Below are 16,893 nucleotides of genomic sequence, written 5' to 3' on the forward strand. Positions count from 1 at the left end.
AAGAAAGCCTGAAACAGATAGGAATACAGATAGTTAGGCATCAGAAAGACATTAGCAAAGAGAAGTTTAGACAGACAAAGAATATGGCTGTGATCTCAGGAAAGTCTTACCTACTAGGCACTCGGGAAAACCRTGTGTTATTAATTATGCTTGACAATAATCTCACTGCGTACAATCAAAACCTGTGCATATTGTTAAAAGTTTGATAAAGTAGGAGAAAATGGTTAAAACAAAAAACTTGAGAGTCAAGAGTGCAATTCCATGCTCTGAAATTGGCTTTATGCTTATGAGCAAATTGTTTTTTTTTCAAAATGTTAGAAGTTGAATAGTAAACGAGGCTTCTAAGTTCACAAACAAGTTCACAGTTGCCAGGAGAATCAATGGAATATAAATTTATTCTGTACAGTACTAATATAGGCCTTTTGTTTGAACTTTCAATTCTGGACCCAGTTTATGAGTTTCATACACAAACAATTTAAATCCAATAAATTAAACAAGTCCATTCAGTGTTATAATTATCTTCATACATATTAGAAAATGAAAGGCTTTCTAGCATGAGAAGTAACCAATGAAAGAAAGATCTGTGTATAAATTCTACTTCAGAATGGTTTGTGCTAGGACTCTTAGCTAAGTAGAGAGGATATATAAACACAGAGAATTTTGAATAAAGTGCTTATTTCAGCTGTAAATTTTCCTGCATCTGTGAGCTTCAATTAAAACCAGAGAGATGAGCCTTAAAAAGTGATATAGTAGGTAGTGCAGGATGAAAGTACTTATCATCCAGGCTCATAAAAGCTGCATGTGTGACTTGACCACTTAAACAAACTTTTGGACTTGTTATGTTTTCTATGTGCAAATCTTTGTGTACACAGTTTCAGACTTCTGGTAGGGCAAGATGTACTTATGGTTTTGACAACTTCTCTGTATTTTCCTGTGAAAATGTAGGCATTGATTAATACTCTGTATTTACTTATTGCAATTTAATTTATGTTACTAACACTACTATTTTACTAATGATATAGAAAAAATTAATTTGATTATATCTATAACATTGATGTCATAATTAATTTAATTTTAAACAGAATAGATTATATTCAGGTTTGATGAAAACTATCACTGAATTTCTTTGACTATACCTGTTTCTGCTAGGTCAGAACTGGGTCAGTTTTATATGCTTCTCCACCATTTGGCAATGACTCCATGAGAGCTAATGAAGAGTATGGAGTAATATTTCACCCAAAATGACAAATTACCCTAAAAATGTGTTCATAGCAAGACCGTAAGAGACATTTTATCACATGAGAACCACCAAGCCAAATAATGGTTAAATAACTGAATGAAAAAGTTAAAAGATTATCTTGACTGTGACTAGTCCATACAGAGCTCCCAAGTAAAGATTTATGAATCCTGTCAGCGGTACCATATTAAATTTAGGACCATTTTATTTGTGAATAAGAACATCCACACAGGGACTTAACCAACTCAGTATAAGTAGATTGATTTGCTTTAACTTTAAAGAATGTCTCCGTGTAGACAACATCTAAAAGAATCCCATGCTTGATCTGGAAAACATGTGATACAGTGACTACAAATCAGATGAATCCACATTATGTGCATTACAGCTCTCAAGCTCACATGGTGAAAAGGATCCTGCTAAAGAATCTCAATATCAGAGAAAGGACTGGAATTCCCTTCTGTGCGTAACATAATTTCTGCTCATTCAAAGGTACAGTTTAAAATGAAATACAAAACTGCACATATCYACCTATTTCAGAAAGAACGTGCAAACTTCTTGTATGTGAAAAGGCTGGACCTGAAATCCAGGCATGAGCCAAACAATTTCAAAATCAGCCTTTGCTACTTTAAAGATTTTTTAACTTTGTGAATCATCAGCTTTCACATTGCCATAGGCTCCAGTCTGATTAAAGTCAATAATAAACTGAGCAGTCTTAGACTCGGTCACAACTTCTGGAGGAAACTGTAGAGGAAAAATTCAGGTATGAAAGGAAGCTGTATTGAGATTCATTGCTCTTTTTGATAAGGACAGCTATTGCCTGTACATGGCATAAAAAATGGAGAACAAATTGGAGATCTCTCATGAACAGTTAAAAGTTATATGGTACTGTACACAGTACAGTTATAGGGTACAGCATACTGCACTGCATATGTGTTTTAAATTTACTGGTCTGGTTACATTTTCTCAGTTTCACAATTTTAGAAATTTGAATAAATGAAACAAATTTCCAATTTTTCCTTATTCCTGGGCAGCTTTTTTAATTAGAATATTTATCCTAATAGACATCCTGAACTCCAGGAATATTTACAGAATTTTCATTATAATCCTGATGAATCAACTGAACTAATGGCTGAAATAAACCTTCCCGACTCACTTCAGAACTTCTCCACTGTTTCATCTTTTACTCCTTAGGAAAACCCTGAAAAAACAACCAAATCTATCAGTGTGTTACACAGCTGTTGTTTCCATCTTCCATCTCTCATGTCAGTAGTGTTTGCAGTAAAGCCACTGATGCTTTAAAATGAAAAACACTCCCCAAAATCTATTATAATACTTTTTAGTAGCTCTTACATGAAAGCAGTGTAAGGGCTGGGCTCTTATGAAAGCAAAAGGTCAGACAAGAAAATATTAAAGGGCTTCTGAAAAAAATTACAGTTCAGTAGAATAATCATTCTTCTCTCCATGAGCAGAAAAAACTTAGGTTTGGTTGATTTGGGATGAGAATATGTCATTTCCATAACATTATTTTCACTTTCTTACAATGTTGCAGAAAATGCACTATAAAAGAGAAAGTACAGTTCAGAATACTTTTTCTGAATATTTTCCACACTTGTATCACTACGTCTGCAGAAATCTGCAGAGAGTTAACAAGGAGTACAGAATTCTCTTTTCAAGCACCTATCCATAAAATGAACAAAACCCCGAGAGGACTTCTGCAATGGCAGTTATCAGTGCATGACCAAGATGCAACACACTAGAAAAGGAGGATTAGGGTGCAGAGACAAAATAGCCCGCTGCAACACTGACCTATGGACATCCTGATCTGACTAGGGCTGGCTAAAGACTCATTGTTCAAATAAACACTGAGGAAGACACTGCTGAACCAGGTTGTTAAGCAAGGGAGTCAGTAGAGGTACTAATCTGTAACTTAGAATACTGGCTTAGTTGGCACAGTTTGACATGAACATTTGTGAATTAAAGGTCTGGAGAATATTTCACTCCCTGAAAAGCTTTGAAATGTCAATTTTTCATCTTAGTTTGAAGCCAGAAACAATGTTCAATTTTTGGAATTTCTATGGGATGGAATCTTCCTTTTTCATTGCTAGAAAAGCAGTCCTTTTCTAGTCTTGCTCTTAATATATCCTGGGGGTTTAGGCAGATGAAGTCCTTTTCAATTCACAAAGGACTGGGAAGAAAGCCCTCATCAGGAACAAAAATTAATCACTGCAACAGGGTGTGCTTGGAAATGATCTGAAGTAAGCAGTTTTCATATGCATTTCTACTATACATTAAGCTCCTTTTGCTTAAAGCAGCATAATGAAGCACAGATTTTCCACACTGAAATCCTTGGAGTTTCATGTTGCTGTGTTCAGAGACTTGAGCTGCAGACTTTACAAAATGTCAGAAGTGGCTCCATTCACTTCCCTGACAGTCTAAACCAAGCCTCATTAAATTCAAGAAAATGTACCTGAATYTTCAAAAGGCTTTGGATGAAGCTCTTACCTATTTTAAAGGTACTCCTATGAAGCTCACTGCTGTAGCAGTTAAATAACTTATAGCAGTAGAGATAAATCATGCAGAGCTGTGAGATCTCTCAGGCTTTGTACAGTATATGGAAGATGTCAGCCATGCAGCACCAAAATAAGGAAATCATCAGTTAGGTCATCAGCTACCTGCCCAGTCCTTTGCCATCTCACTCTGTATCAGTGTTCATCCTTAACTGGGCTTCCTTTTTATCCTCCTTAGAGGCTTAGCAAAGAAAATGTTAATAAGAAAAAGCCAGAATAATAACAGCTAATCCCTAGTTGGCCAAGCCTGTATTGTTTTCTGGCATGAGATACAGTGATTTTGCTCAGATGTAAAGAATCCATATTACATTTTAGGCTGAAGTCCCAAACTTCACTGTGAGTTTGATTCTTGTCCGCTCTCAGTTTTTCTCCATTGACACGAAGTGAGTTGGCAAAACAGAAAAATAGGGATATTCCTGACACCGAGATACATACCTAGAATACTTTTTGCACGACACAAGAAGTCACAGAGCTAGTAGAACAACCACTTAGGTATAGTTTAAAGGCATCAGACTGAAAGTCCAGCAGTAGGAGTTGGAACTAACAAAGTGTGTGCATGAATGTTATGCATGTATGGAGTCCCCTTGTGGACTTGAACTCTGGCTCAATTTAGCAGATTTTTCCAGAAATAAAACTAGACCAGCAATGACAGGTTTTGCTTCAGCCCTGCTTGCCTGGAAGTGCCCTGAAGTAAGAAGTTTTCATAATCATTTCTATTCAGTATTAAGAAACCCTAGGCAGGAAATAATGTATAAAGCAAGCTTGCAAATCTAGCCAATTACAAATAAATCTCTCTGTTTTTCAAAGGTCATGTCTGCAGCTCAGATACAAATAGTTCTGAGAACCTGAGAAAAACAAAGTCACCCTTCAGATGGATGCTAATGTGGGGCTCAATCTGGGACTTATGTAGCTTGTCAGTGCTCAACTGAAGAAAGATTTGGATCCAAGCCCTGTTTCAACCGGGTCCAAAAATATGTTTTACAATCAAGATTTGAAATTAATTTAATTTTTGTGGCGATTCAAATTATTGTGGAGAGAACAAGCTGTACCTCAAACTGGAATCCGGCTGGTCTCCCTGCTATAGGGACTTGCAGCCCCTGGTAGACATTATCTGCCATTCAGTTCGCTGACATTCTACACTGACAGTCGCAGTCTCAGCATTTATCTAGCGTAGGCTGGCTGCAGACCCCATATAATCCTATGATGGGCCCTGTCTTGTGCAACACAAAGCAACAGGTGTGATCCTCCTACACCCCTGGGAATTTAATTATAGCTTCATGACAAAAAGCAACTAAAATTGAAGGCTGTAAGATCACTTTTACAATGGCTAGGTGATTTGTAGCAATGCTGGTAAAAGCAGCCGTGGTGACACATGCAATTAATATACTTAGCACTGGAGTCAAGCACAACTTGCAGCTGTTCAGGAAGTGTAAACAGATTTTAGTCACTGAACAGTAGTCAAATGGTTAATACTAACTACTTTTTTCAGTGACTTTGAGCCACCATCCAACATGCTAAGYATGTGGCTGGCCATCTCTGTAATTAAATGTTGTCTGCTGCATTATCACTGATATCACTGATCTCTTGGAACTGATTTGCTTTGCTATCATTGATGAATGATAAGAGGAAATCTTTGTTTYGCTAGGCAATGCTCTATAGTAGGTTATTATTGAAATAGTTGATTTTTTCCAGGAGAGTCCCACATATCTTCTGGATAAACATCTTATTCTGCTTTTCCAGGGGAAATTTTTGCAAAATTTTGCAAAAGCATGTGAAAATAATCCAATAAAAGATCATTGTAAAGGCCAGGATAAGTTAAAACTCATCAAGGCAACTTTCCTTCAGCATCCTCATTTGTAATGTCTGGGCCCACACTTCTCACAGATTGTGAGCACCAAATTATAACAGCCTTTAATTTTCCCTTGTGACACATATTACATTTCATTGTGATCCTCTGTTAGTTCTTCTGACCTCATGGCATATTTGATCTCAYCACACAGACCTCTCTTCTGCTCTGTATACAAAATTCCTACCTGCAGACAGGCCTCTCTGGCTGATTGCAGCTGATGCTCTATCAGTCTAAATAATGGGGATTCTTAGTGCTTAAGAAGTTTCCTGAGCCACTGATGAAACTTCTTGGGCTATATTAGCTTAGAAATATGCTATTCCAACCTACCCTTTAGGGTGTAAGAAAATGCATGCACATGGGCCTTACAAGAAGATAGCGGGATGAGAGACGAAATAACTTAAAAGGACTACAGTCCCCATCCTGAATCCTCACAAAAATTGGAAGCCTTGTTATGATCTTCAGTGTGAACCACAGGTCTGTTTCTGYAAGGACTCTCAAAACTGTCACTTAGCATAGACATCTTGACATATTCACACAGCAGTAAATCCCCTGAGCCACTCCAGAATCTGACAGCATTCTTCACACACCTCATTTTTTGTTGTCTTACTGATAATCATAGCAGAAATGCTTAGGGCCAGTAACTCTCCAGGAGTCTCCAAATCGTATTTCTTAATTTCTTTTTTGCTAAACACACAAATCACACTGTGCTTCTGCCAGCAAAGTGAAGCACTCCCTGTGCTGCTGGCATTCACCAAAAACACTACCCATATCAGGGTTACTTGGGAGTGACGGTAGGTACTGCTTCTGTTGAAGGAGCAGAACACGATGTCGCAACAGTGATGCCAATTTCTACTGGACCATAAAGTGGAAAACTGATAGCTCAGGACTGGGGAGTGAAGGCCTAATAGTGCAAATACAGCTTCTTTCACACAATGAATATATCACCATTTCCTTACCACTCTCTGCCACAAAAATGTTTTACCTAGCACAGTGAGAACAATTTAAGCATTTGGATATTACAGTTCTGAGGTCATTAGGTTTTAATATCCCATTTCTTTTTCTGTTCTGGAACCACTGCATGCTGTGCAAAAAGCTACTTATTTCTTAGCAGAACAGTGATACCCATTAACAACAAGAACAAACTTAAGACTCACTTTCCATATGAAAGATCACTATGAACAGAAGCAGATGAGGATTGAGAATATTAGAAAAAAAGTTCAAAGAATGATTGATGACTTTAGCTGATAGCCTTCAAAAACATCTGACCAGCAGAAATCAAGAATTCAAGACTTTCTGAAACACTTTCTCCCTATAGCACATCTACATTTCAACATACTCCAAAAAAATAAATCTTTTTGAACATTCAGGCCCAGGAGCTTGGTACAGATTTCAAGAACYGCCAAGTAATTATAATCATTATGTTAGAAGGCTGGGCTAAGCTAAAATATAGCTTGGAATCAATCCTGTTATAATGCTTTCTATGTGCAARGGGAAGATAGTCATTCTCATGTCTAGATACTAGAGTCATTATTGCACCTTCTACATTTTATTTCTGGTTTCCAGCTGAGAAAAAAAACAATCAAACTCTAAACAGAAGGCAGAAGTACCGAAGTACAGAAGTAGCTGAACTACAGAAGACTGAAACCTCAGCAACATGTAAATATCTAGACTTTTTTTTCTCTCAGTACTTCCTTTTATTTCAGCCTGACTTCTGCCATAGCATTGACAGAAGAAAAAGATCACTAGTAGAAGCTGTCATGGGGGAGTGAATGCCCCTCATAATGAATCCATATTTGAAACACAAATTATGCCTGTTTGTAAAGACTTAGCCAAGCAGAGGCTGTTCCCTCCTGCTTTACCACTAAATGAGTAAATGAGGAACATATCTAGTTCTCTTGTATGAATGTAAAGCAGCAATACAGATAAAAATCTTGTACTGGAAATTACACTCACTGAATAGATAGTATGCCAAATTAAAGTTCAGAAAAATAGAACCTTGTCAAACTCAGTAAATTATCGTAGCAAGCATGGGTGAGAATCATCACTACAATTATGGCAYAGAGTTTTGTACGATAGAAAAACAAAGACCATTTTCTTCCAAGGCTTCAGTCAGGGCAGAAAGAGTCATAGGCTTTTTCATTCTCACCCTGGGAAGTTGATCTGGAGCACTCGTGGACAGTGTGCAAAGGAATCTTGTTCCAAACTAAGGAGTAAGCAGGAAGAGCTCACAGGGACAGCTGGAGCCAGAGGCAGCTTCATGAGCCTTCAAGAGCCTGTTGATTTGACCACCTAATCAATGTTCTTTAAAATCTATGTTTTAACTGTAGCAAGCAGGTTTATTGCGCTAATGACTACAACATCAAGGTACCAAACATAAAAGTGTTCAAGTGATGCTGTTAYCATGATTATCTTTTGGGATGAGCTGGACAAAGAAAAGGATTAGTGCAGCAAGACTCTCTATATGGGACAAAGAGAAACGGTCCATCCTTAAATCATGATTGTTCAAAAGATGGACAAGCAATATAGCATGATCATCCCCGTAAAAAAAGAACACGAGCCACTGTTTGGTGCTGAGATCAAGCACCAGTCAGCGCAGCCCCTGCCCATGATAAAACAGATAATAAATATGCAAACATGCACATACATGTATATGCATACACATGTTGTATATACATAGGACATAATAGTATAGTAAATATAGTGTAAATGTAGAAATACAGTGAAGAAAAATATTTAATTGCCAATATCTTCATTGTGGAAAAGTCTGCAAGGTAGGGTATGAGAAAAGTGTGTACTTTCAAAYCCCTGTACAATCAGAGACATTCACATTTGTCACATTTTTGCATGTAAATGCTATTAACTCATCTATTAAATCATCAAACCTTACCAAACAAACAAATAAATCCTCATACAGGTCCTTTCTTGCTTATATTGAAAATGTTTTTAGAGTTAATGAGTCTAAAATCTTTGGGTGATTCACCGTCAATTACTTTACCTACCACAAATTTTTTAACCTCAAATTTTCACAAATAAGGAATGTAAAAATACCAGCACCTGTACTTAATGCTAATAGTTAACACAAATGGCTTTTATTTTTGCAGAAGCAGTATGGAACTACACACAATATATTTCTGGCAAAATATCCATAGCTGAGTGCATCTTATGCCTCAGTATGAGATGAATTATAGCTTTGGAGATACATTCAATTTTCTTTGTTGCAATTCCATTGCAACAGGAACTTCAAAAAACTTTYTTTTTTTGTTTCATGCCTTAACATTTTTTAAATAATCTTTTTTTTTAAGGTTAAAAATTACTGCTTTTTGTATTTGATAGCAGATCTTTAAAGAAGAGTTTAATATCATCATTAATGCTAGACACTAAGGCAAACATTTTTGGGATGCAGCATTGTTTAACTGACAACCTGCAAAATGGAAAAATGTAGTGGAGAAAGATTGGCAGTTTTTGAAGGAGAAAAATCCTATTCTTTCTAGTGCTGGACAATTATYTTTAGTTACTAGTAAACTTTGCTGAAGACCTACTTTTAGAAATGATATATTTTTTAATTGTCAGCTCTAATCCTGCTGCTAGAGCTGTAATATAGATCTTTCTTTTATTCCAGCATAAATATGAAGTAATTTCATATTTTTTCAATATTAACAACAACAATCAGACTATTAGCATCAACATCTAATCATCAAYAGCAAGATAATCCTGGACTACTGTAAAATTATTCCAGGTTCACTCTGAAGTAACCGAAGGCAAAACTTAGCTTCCTTCATCTAGATTCCTTGGAGAATTTTAAAGGAGTCAGCAGCTCTTACCTGCTTGCACGCATATGAATCCAGTCAGTGTGCCACATCCTAAACACACGTCTCATTGTGTGACTAGTGTGACTCTTACTGACTCTTTAGCAGGCCCCATTCCACTAAATGTTACAATTATTCATCCTTAAAAAAAAAAATTTTGCAATCACATTTACACTGTCTTTCAGTTGCTACATTTTTTCTCTTTTTTAGGGGGAGAGCTTACATAGCTATACCCTCAAGATATTAGTCAAAATGAAGCGTTCTTGGTTATACACGTTTTCAAAGTCTAACCTTCTGATATGAAAATGCCGTAAGCTTTGTCGTGGCTGTCATGATTTTTAACACAGAAGGACTACTGTTACCCGGAGCTGTGGCCAAAATGTTTAAAGTAAAACCCTAGATTATACACTTCACCATGGCTTGCAATACACAAGCTTCTATYTTCTCCATCAAAAAATCAAGGTTTGTGTAATGAGTGCACGTCTGTGCGAATGGAGYGGAGGCAGTGAGTTCTGAAGGACTACCCGTAGACAGAGAAACTGCCCYATTTGAACTTTTTCAGTTTCTATGAAGCTGGATCCTTAGGAGAGCAGAACAGGAGGGCCAGAGTCCGTTTGTACAAATAAACGAAACAGGCTGGACTGCAAGCACCTGGTTCATGAATATGACCGCACAAAAACAATACTCATCTACATCAGGTGAGGGCTTGGCTGTGATATTGATGGGACCTATTTTTTGGAAACACTGTGCAGCAAGTAACTGTCTAGCAACATATTTAATAACCCAGTAATAAATTTCATCCTGATTTGATGCCATACAGCAACATGCAGATTCTTCCATTAACACTGGAGATGGAAAAACCWCCTAATAACCTTTGCTAATTATCCAAGAAAGTAAAAGCTGGTTCTCTTGCTGTTTCTTGCCAGAGAGTTAACAAAAGAAATATTTCTGGTATAGGCACAATCAAAAGATAAAAGTTAAACTGCCGGATAACCAWGTATGAAGACTATGATAACAAGAAGAACAAGTGACAGGGATAAAGAAAATAGAGCAAGTCAAAAATGAAAATGAAATATTTTCYCTTCAGCAGAAACACAGTCTAAGGTTTTTAGACTGTAGTAGGGAAATGTTAGAAAAAAAGGRTAACAGGAAAGATATTTTGTTTTCATTAACAGAAGTCCCAATGGATTTCACGGACTACTGGTGTTGGGGCACAGGGCTTTCAGGGCATGAGAAGCCATGTTCCTTTCTATTCACTGCTGCATCCTGGTTGAGGTTAGTTTACCAGGCAAAGTATGAAACCGTGAGGGAAGAAAGAGCTGCACAAACAGCCACCTGCTTGAGTGAATAAATAAGGGAAAATATCCAACTAGGCACAAGTGGCATGGCAGGAGAGGGCACAGTCCGCAGTCACATAAACTTATGAGACAAAAGAGGATAAAAAAAAGTGAAATGCAAAACAAAACACATCAGCTGACAATCACAGAAATAGAAGTCTCTACAATTAACAAATCACAGTATGACTTTGGAGAGCACTATGTAGGGCTGGCTTTTCATTAGAATGTAAGATAACGAAAATACAACAGAAAATTTCCTCAGGTGAATGTCAAATAATTCACTGATCTTTGGAAGAAAATGTTTGTAGGAAAAAGCCATTTGGAATATAGAAGGTGGCTGCAGTTGCCAGTCTATCAGCCTACTCCATGAATGACTGAGAAATGAAGACACCAGAAACTAGACCACAAACTTGTTAAAAGACTTCAATTTAACTATTGCATCTTTTGCCTGCAAACATCCACCTGCTTTATTCTTGCGAGATGTTTTAGTAGAGGTTACTAAAACTGAAGGAAATTAGAGGGGTTAAAATGTCTACTGCCACTCAGTTTAGTTTCTATCAGCATTTGACAGCAACCTGCATTCTTCTTACTGAAGAGCCAGTCATTTCTGTTTGTACACAGAGAAAAAAAGGCAAACCCCACAAGTATATCTTTTAAAATTGCAAAAAATTGAAAGGGCTGGGGCAAAATCTTCAATTATTTTGAGCTAACTCTTCTGAAAAGGAAGAAAGAAAAAAAAAGAAAGTGCTGATGGTATTTCCATTTAAGAGAGATTTAACATTAGGTGTGAGCTGCGTAAAACAGAGTGGAGAAGTAAGTATTTTAACATATGCTTGGTACAGCTGACTCTCTTTGTTGCTACTGTGGATGATAATGTGAACTGTGAATAAAAATGACAAATCTGATTTTAAATAAAAGTATAGTTTGAGATATTACAAGAAAAACAAACTGAAACAAATAGCCTCCTTACAAATTCAACTCAACCATTGAGCAGCCAGGGGAAAATTTTCACATATATTGAAATCCAATTTTTCTCCGTATAGAAATAAATTCTTAGGATAGCCAGCCTGACAGACAATACACTTTTAGTTCTAAAAAATGGAAACAGAAAGWTAAAATTGTTATCATCAGTGAATTTGAGGGTGAGCAGGAAACTCTTTTCTTCAGTACCAAAATTCATTGCTGGATCTCAAATGCTGCTTCCACAAAATACAGCCAGTTTCTCCTCTTAGTTTTCACAGGTGCAGCTGAGGATCACTGGTAAAGTGAGACCAGGACATGGCCTTGACGTACAAAAATTCAGAAGGATCTTTTTGCAGCTTCAGCTGCCATATGGGCAAATGACTTTATCCTCGTAAGACCCCATAAWGAATTTAAAGTAGACAGGAATATATTTAAAAACAGGAAAAAATAAACYAGAAATGGGTAGTTTTAAAATGCTTTGTGCTAGATCACCATTAAATAAACTTACATAGACATTTTCTAATGTGGAATATTGAAGCTCTATTTTCCGAAAGTGCAGTCTGCTTACTTTAGCATGGTGGTTCAAGCTAGCTGCACTATACAACTGAGGCATAATGTACTCTAAAGTGAACTCAAAATGAGACCCAAAGATTAGATATGAAAGGTAATCTTTACTTTTTTAAAGCAGAAGAAAGAAAAAAGAAYTGAAATAACACAGGGATTCATACAGAAAGGAATTTAAAATAGAAGAAACAAGTCAATTAGGAAGAAATGAGAGGCAATATGAAAAGAGTTTTTCATCTGAAGAAGAGTATTTGTCAAAATCCATCCTGAATGTGTTCAAAGATAAAACTCCAGGAAGAAACAAATCAATGCTCAGCATTTCTGAAAACTCTTTCAAAGTTAATCCTAAATATTAAGAGAGATCTTCTTAGGACATTGCAAGAATTGCAAAACCTGCATCCCAAAGGGCTATTTTCTCTGTGCAAGGATGTGTAACATCAGCACTAAAATTGTATTTAAAAAATATGGAGATGAAGTCAGGACATTCTTAGGTCTCTATTGCCTGTAAGGAAGGTACCTACTACCATAGATGTATGTGTGAAATTTCTATCAATTTCTTAAGTGCTTTACACAAGGAACAAAGGCAGCCCATCTGTTGTTGTCTACTTTTCATAGTACATAATTTGAAGGTAGGCAAGACATACACARCTTGCATGATTTCTGAGCTGGCTGAGTTTACTGTCCTGTCCCAGGGAGTGTGTGTAGCACTGAAGCAGCAGCAACAGAAGCTCTCCTATACCCTACTTCTATAAGTAAAGATAAAGTAAACATCTTTTTAAGAACCTCTAATCACCCTCTTTTAAGAACTCAGGGAAACAACTGTTCTAAGCACAGAAGTTTGGCTTTGCTTCATGAATATGGCCAGAAGCCTGTGCCGATTTTGTGTTTAACGAGTGTGTGATCAATGCATAAAGCAAAGCTTCAGCTAATTAAACAAACTACTAATTAAACAAAGGCTCATAATACAGATACAGATAATTCTAAAACTCCAAACAATGTTAAAATTAAAAGATAAAGGATCTTGCACATTTCACATACAGTATTTCATGAACAAATGAATATTTGCTCATAAGAGTGAAAGATGTTGAAGAGTACCAGAGAAGAGAAATCAGGAAAGAGTAGCAAGGTGCGTAGAAGGCAATTCAACTGACTCCTCACTTCTGCCATTTATAACTTCAGGAACAGCTTGGAGGCATTCAACCGGCCACAAGCTGACCAACCTCTTATATGGTAAGAAATAGCCCTCTGGTTAGATCAGTGAACTGACACAATTGTTTGATTTGCTGGGAAAAATGCATTGTGCCTATGCAAGTATACATTGATATGACACCTATACAAAATCACGATTCTTTTGCACACTCGTGCACACAAATTTTTGCTTATTTTTCACACAAATAAAAATTGAATAGGCATGTTTATATGGCTTATAAAATGTTTTAGCTGAACCAGATTCACTTCCTGCTCAGTTGCCAACAARAGCAGAAGAAAACCATACCTAGGTGTATAATCAGAAGAACATACTAGAACAGTCTACATACATATCCGTAAGACCCAGTTCAAACAGTGCCTGGATCAATGCAAGCCCACCAGGAAGGCAAACTGAAGGTTACTTTGCAGTGGTTTTACTCTGAATAATCCAGAAAATATACCTCTGCATCTCTGACATAATAAAATAACTTATTGCAAAGAACCTCTAAATAAAAAAAATGTCATTTTGGAGTCTCCAAGACCGCAGAATGAATTCAAGGCTCAAGAGGCTCCATTTTTTGMAGCTATGAGAATTCCATGCCCTTGTATTATTACAGTTGCCAGCTCTGAATCACACAGCTCTGGAGTCAACTCATACGAAAATGTCATTGAACATGCAAAGATCACTGTGAACTTTTAAGCACTATTAATACCAATAACCATTATATATAAAGTGTGCTAATCATTTCAGGTAAGTGGTGGTTTGCAGCTAGTGCACAGAATTAACTTTGAAGAACACAGTTTTTATTCTCTAAAATTTACATGAATTCACTATGTTTACAGGAATAGCTTACCCAGACAGATGTTATATACCAAAATTTTTCCTTATTTCAGGTTCCAAAATGGACTGAAGACTTCTGCTTTTCACATTCTTTTAAGAGAACTTCAGAGAGGCCAAAGGTGTATGTTACTTCTAAAGAAGGTTCACTGTTTATGCTGTAAACTTTCATAATGCTTATCTTTCTGGATTGCTTAGGTTATATTAGATACTGCTACAATACACAGTAAATCAGCTGCTGTCCTAAAGCTTATAATTTTAGCAAATTGTAATCTAATTTGGAACTTCTAATGTAGAAGCTTTATGATCATGAAGATATGACTGGCCAGCCAGGGATGTGCTGTGATAAGATTCTGAATTGTTTTATATATAGGATCTGCAGAAATCTAAAAATAATTAATCGTGAGGAAAGTAACATTTGTATTCATTTAGCTAACCTCAAAAATGTGCAGAACTTGTACATTGCATGGAAAATATTAAGGGAGAAACTGAAGTTGGTATGTTTTTAAAGCAATGCTGAAGGTCTTTAAAAGTATGCAGTGATTCATTAAAAATCATTCTCTCTCTCTCTCTCTCTCTCTTTTTACATATCTAAGAAAAAGGTTAGTTTCACTTAAGTTCCTCAAGAACTGCAGTGCTGGAGTACTTGTTTGGTTATCTTGAAAATACCAGCCAAAGCCACAGAGACAGTTAAGAAGTAGTATCAGAGGTCACAGTAGTAATAGTGTTGCTGGGCTCAGTCTTCCAGGAATGGGAAGGAATATGAATGCAAACGAGTTTGTTTACATAATGGATGTTTATAAACTCTGCAGATAGCTATGCTTTTTTATTTGGACCTAAACACAAACGAGTCTGACACAGGGCCTGAATGCACTGCTCCTAATTTCTAGCCTGGTATAGTGTGATTTTCCTACCCAGACTGCTGTGCTTCTTCTTAAAAAAAAAAAAAAAAAAAAGTTGAAAACTACAAGACAGAAATATAGATGTCTCATTGGGCAAATAAAAATTTTCAGAAACTTGTACACTCAACTGAAATCAAGAGTTCTAGATGATTCCCCTTTTCACGCCACAAATGACATCAGCTGGATAACTGGCTATTCTACTMCATTTACTGAAAGACTACTTCTGGCTCAGAATGGAAAAACAGGAAGAAAGGGAACAGGGAGGCAAGCTTCCAAAGACACATAACATGGCTGAAAATACTCAAGAAGACAGACAGTATTGCAAGTCTACATAGATTCCAGTGAGACTGGGCACTGAAACTTGATCAATTCAGACTTTTCTAGTACTTAGGTGTATTAAGCACACACAGGGACGAAACAAATGTCCTTTCCTCTACAGTCATGCTGCAGCCCATGTTGCTGTTCAGGAGACAAAAGTTTGGTGTACATAGCTCAAAAGAATAGCACTATGGAAGTAAAAGCACAAAGGTAATATAAAAGTAATTCAGTACAAGTAAGAAAAATTCGGAAGCCAATAGATCACTTGAACAATCAGCAAGGACAGTTAAAAAAAACGAGAACCAATACTTGGCATTTCTATTGGTGGAGTCCCATACATTGTGAAGTGAAAGGTTAATGAAGTCCCCCAAACCCAGCTTTTAATAGATAGGGAAACTGAGGCCTAAGGAACTTTAGCAGGTTGCTCAATTCTGCAGCAAGTCAGTGGCAGAGTTCACAGTTTAGTGCCTATTGTATTGGGTTGCCATGAGGTGTTTTGAACAATAATCCTCAAAGACAAAGTAAATTTGACAAAGTCTAGGAAATTTCCTAGACTTGCAAAATTTCAAAATAAAAAGTTAAAATACTGTTTTCTTAGGATACTTTCAATTGGGATCTGCTAGTGGAGCTAACTACAGAAGAGTGAGAATGCATTCCTCCAAGAAAAACAAGGGAACAGCATAAAGTGAGAAACAGCTTTTGTTGCCTGAACTTGTCCACCTCTTCCAATATAGCAGAAAACCACATAAAAAATTATAATAGACAAATAAAAGAAAGATCTATAATGGTATAGGTATGGAGGAGAAGACAGCACATGTATGGTAGGTATTTGAGGGAAGAAATAATTAGGAAAGACATGAGAATAAGACTTCTTACTTGACACAAGCCACTGATGCACATATCCAGTGATTCAGTGTAACATCGGGTGCCATCTAGAACCTTAGGCGCCAATTCTACAACAAGAGTCGTTCCTTTGGCCTGGCACTTTAACGAACACGGATTGTCAGGATCATTAGAGATAGGAAGCCATTCATAAAACTGTCCCTGGTACTTGACGTCATTATGAGCAGAGCACTGCTGGGCACGAAAATCACCTGCTTCTGGAGGGCAGTCCTGGAGGAAAGAAAGAGAAAAAGATCAGTAAGTCTGCTTAGGACAAGTAGGTACAGTACTGCATAGCTAGTTGCACTTTACAGYGTTTGGATGCAAGGAGTTTGTCTATTTAGACAAACACACTTATTGAAATAGTAGAGATTATTATAAATACATGTAATTCAACCAGATATCTATACCTTTTTTGTCCTTCTTTCTACAGAAGTAATGA

At 36.8% G+C, this 16,893-nt stretch overlaps 1 protein-coding gene across 2 annotated transcripts in view; it reads right to left on the reverse strand.

Annotated features, from left to right (window-relative positions):
• The window catches only part of ADAMTSL1 (ADAMTS like 1), a 207,596-nt gene that overhangs the window by 149,100 nt on the left and 41,603 nt on the right, over positions 1 to 16,893 (reverse strand). The window contains exon 4 of one of the 2 annotated variants that reach the window (XM_085326227.1): positions 16,446 to 16,682. In XM_085326227.1, coding sequence (XP_085182353.1) covers positions 16,446 to 16,682 — 237 coding nt within the window. The remainder of the gene's footprint in view (positions 1 to 16,445; positions 16,683 to 16,893) is intronic. The other variant, XM_085326228.1, reaches the window with a different exon arrangement.

Source organism: Rhea americana, unplaced genomic scaffold (assembly GCF_003343005.1).
Source record: "Rhea americana isolate MKP2758 unplaced genomic scaffold, rheAme1 scaffold_129, whole genome shotgun sequence".
Taxonomy (NCBI): Eukaryota; Metazoa; Chordata; class Aves; order Rheiformes; family Rheidae; genus Rhea; species Rhea americana.